Raw genomic sequence first — 1,495 nt, 5'->3', positions numbered from 1 at the left:
AGGATCACCACCATGATGATGTTATCAGTGGAGTGTGATGATTTGAGATCTTCTAACCTTAAACTCATTTGTTCAAATCATTTCTTATTTTCTCTGTTGTCATGGTAGCCATGAATGCTGATTAAGATGAATGTGAGTTCATCAATGGATAAGAATCAGCCAATGAGCATGAGCATCTGCAATATGGATAGGACTTGACCACTGACGTGTTTGAGTAGAATGGCGACCCCTGCTGGGAGGGCCATGGCTGAGGTCCGCTTTGTCTCGACACATTGTTTGGACCAAAACATGGCATCCTCATCTTTAGAGTGAGTCTCTTGAAGGAAAATAACATTGGCAAATTTCCCTTTACAGAATAAAAAGATACTTTTTCTTTTTGTGATGTTTCGGCCCATGACGTAATCACGCAGAGCTCCGTTGATGGGGAAGTGGGCGTGTCCTCTCCACACAGCCATGACGGAGGAACCAGAGTTTCTTCCTGCTGTTTCTGGTTTCTACACGGAGGGGTTTCTGCACGGGACGGAAGTGACGCAGTAGCCTCACTTTTGGAACCGCGCGCTGCAGAAAAATACACTCTTTGTTATTTTTGTTAAAATTGTCCATTTTTGGAGTAAAAATGGCGACGAAGCGAAAATGTGATGCAACTGTTCCCGCGGAGGAGAGCGACCAGCTGCTCATCCGCCCGCTGTGAGTATTCAACATCTAACACACTAGGTTCACTATGTCTCTCTCTCTCTCTCTCTCTCTCTCTCTCTATATATATATATCTATATATACAACACACACACACAGACACACACACACACACACACACACACACACACACACACACACACACACACACACAATCACACACTCACACACACACACACACACACACACACACACACACACACACACACACACACACACACACACACACACACACATCCCAGATCGCAGATCGCTCCTGTGGGGATTGTCCACAGTACTGAGTGTATGTAGCTTTGGATAAACGTGTGTGTGTGTGTGTGTGTGTGTGTGTGTGTGTGTGTGCAGAGGAGCCGGACAGGAAGTGGGACGCTCCTGCATCATATTGGAATTCAAAGGACGTAAGATTATGGTATGTTTCAGATAAAGACAGATTCTACGTGTGCAACTTTCTGACTTATTGACCTGTCTCTCACACACTTTCTGTGTGTGTGTGTGTGTGTGTGTGTGTCTCTCTCTCTCTCTCTCTCTCTCTCTCTCTCTCTCTCTCTCTCTCTCTCTCTCTCTCTCTCTCTCTCTCTCTCTCTGTGTCAGCTGGACTGTGGGATCCACCCTGGTCTGGAGGGGATGGATGCTCTGCCGTACATCGACCTGATCGACCCGGCTGAGATCGACCTGCTGCTCATCAGCCAGTGAGTGCAGGAGACACACACACACACACACACACACACACACACACACACACACACACACACACACACACACACACACACACACACACACACACACTCTATCTCTCTCTCAC

The 1,495-nt window shown here is 47.0% G+C and overlaps 1 protein-coding gene across 1 annotated transcript; it reads left to right on the top strand.

The window, feature by feature from the left end:
* Positions 1-436: 436 nt before the first annotated feature.
* On the top strand, positions 437-1,382 carry LOC104959070 (cleavage and polyadenylation specificity factor subunit 3-like; the record flags this gene model as incomplete). Its single annotated transcript, XM_010786929.1, has 3 exons — positions 437-687; positions 1,039-1,102; positions 1,285-1,382. Coding segments are annotated over exons 1-3 (233 nt in total), but the record flags the coding sequence as incomplete, so codon positions are not given.
* Positions 1,383-1,495: the final 113 nt, after the last annotated feature.

Source organism: Notothenia coriiceps, unplaced genomic scaffold, assembly GCF_000735185.1.
Source record: "Notothenia coriiceps isolate Sejong01 unplaced genomic scaffold, NC01 NC01_scaffold00029811, whole genome shotgun sequence".
In the NCBI taxonomy this organism is placed as follows: domain Eukaryota; kingdom Metazoa; phylum Chordata; class Actinopteri; order Perciformes; family Nototheniidae; genus Notothenia; species Notothenia coriiceps.
The sequence above is the reverse complement of the archived record's forward strand: the minus strand, read 5'-3'. Positions and strand labels throughout refer to the sequence as shown.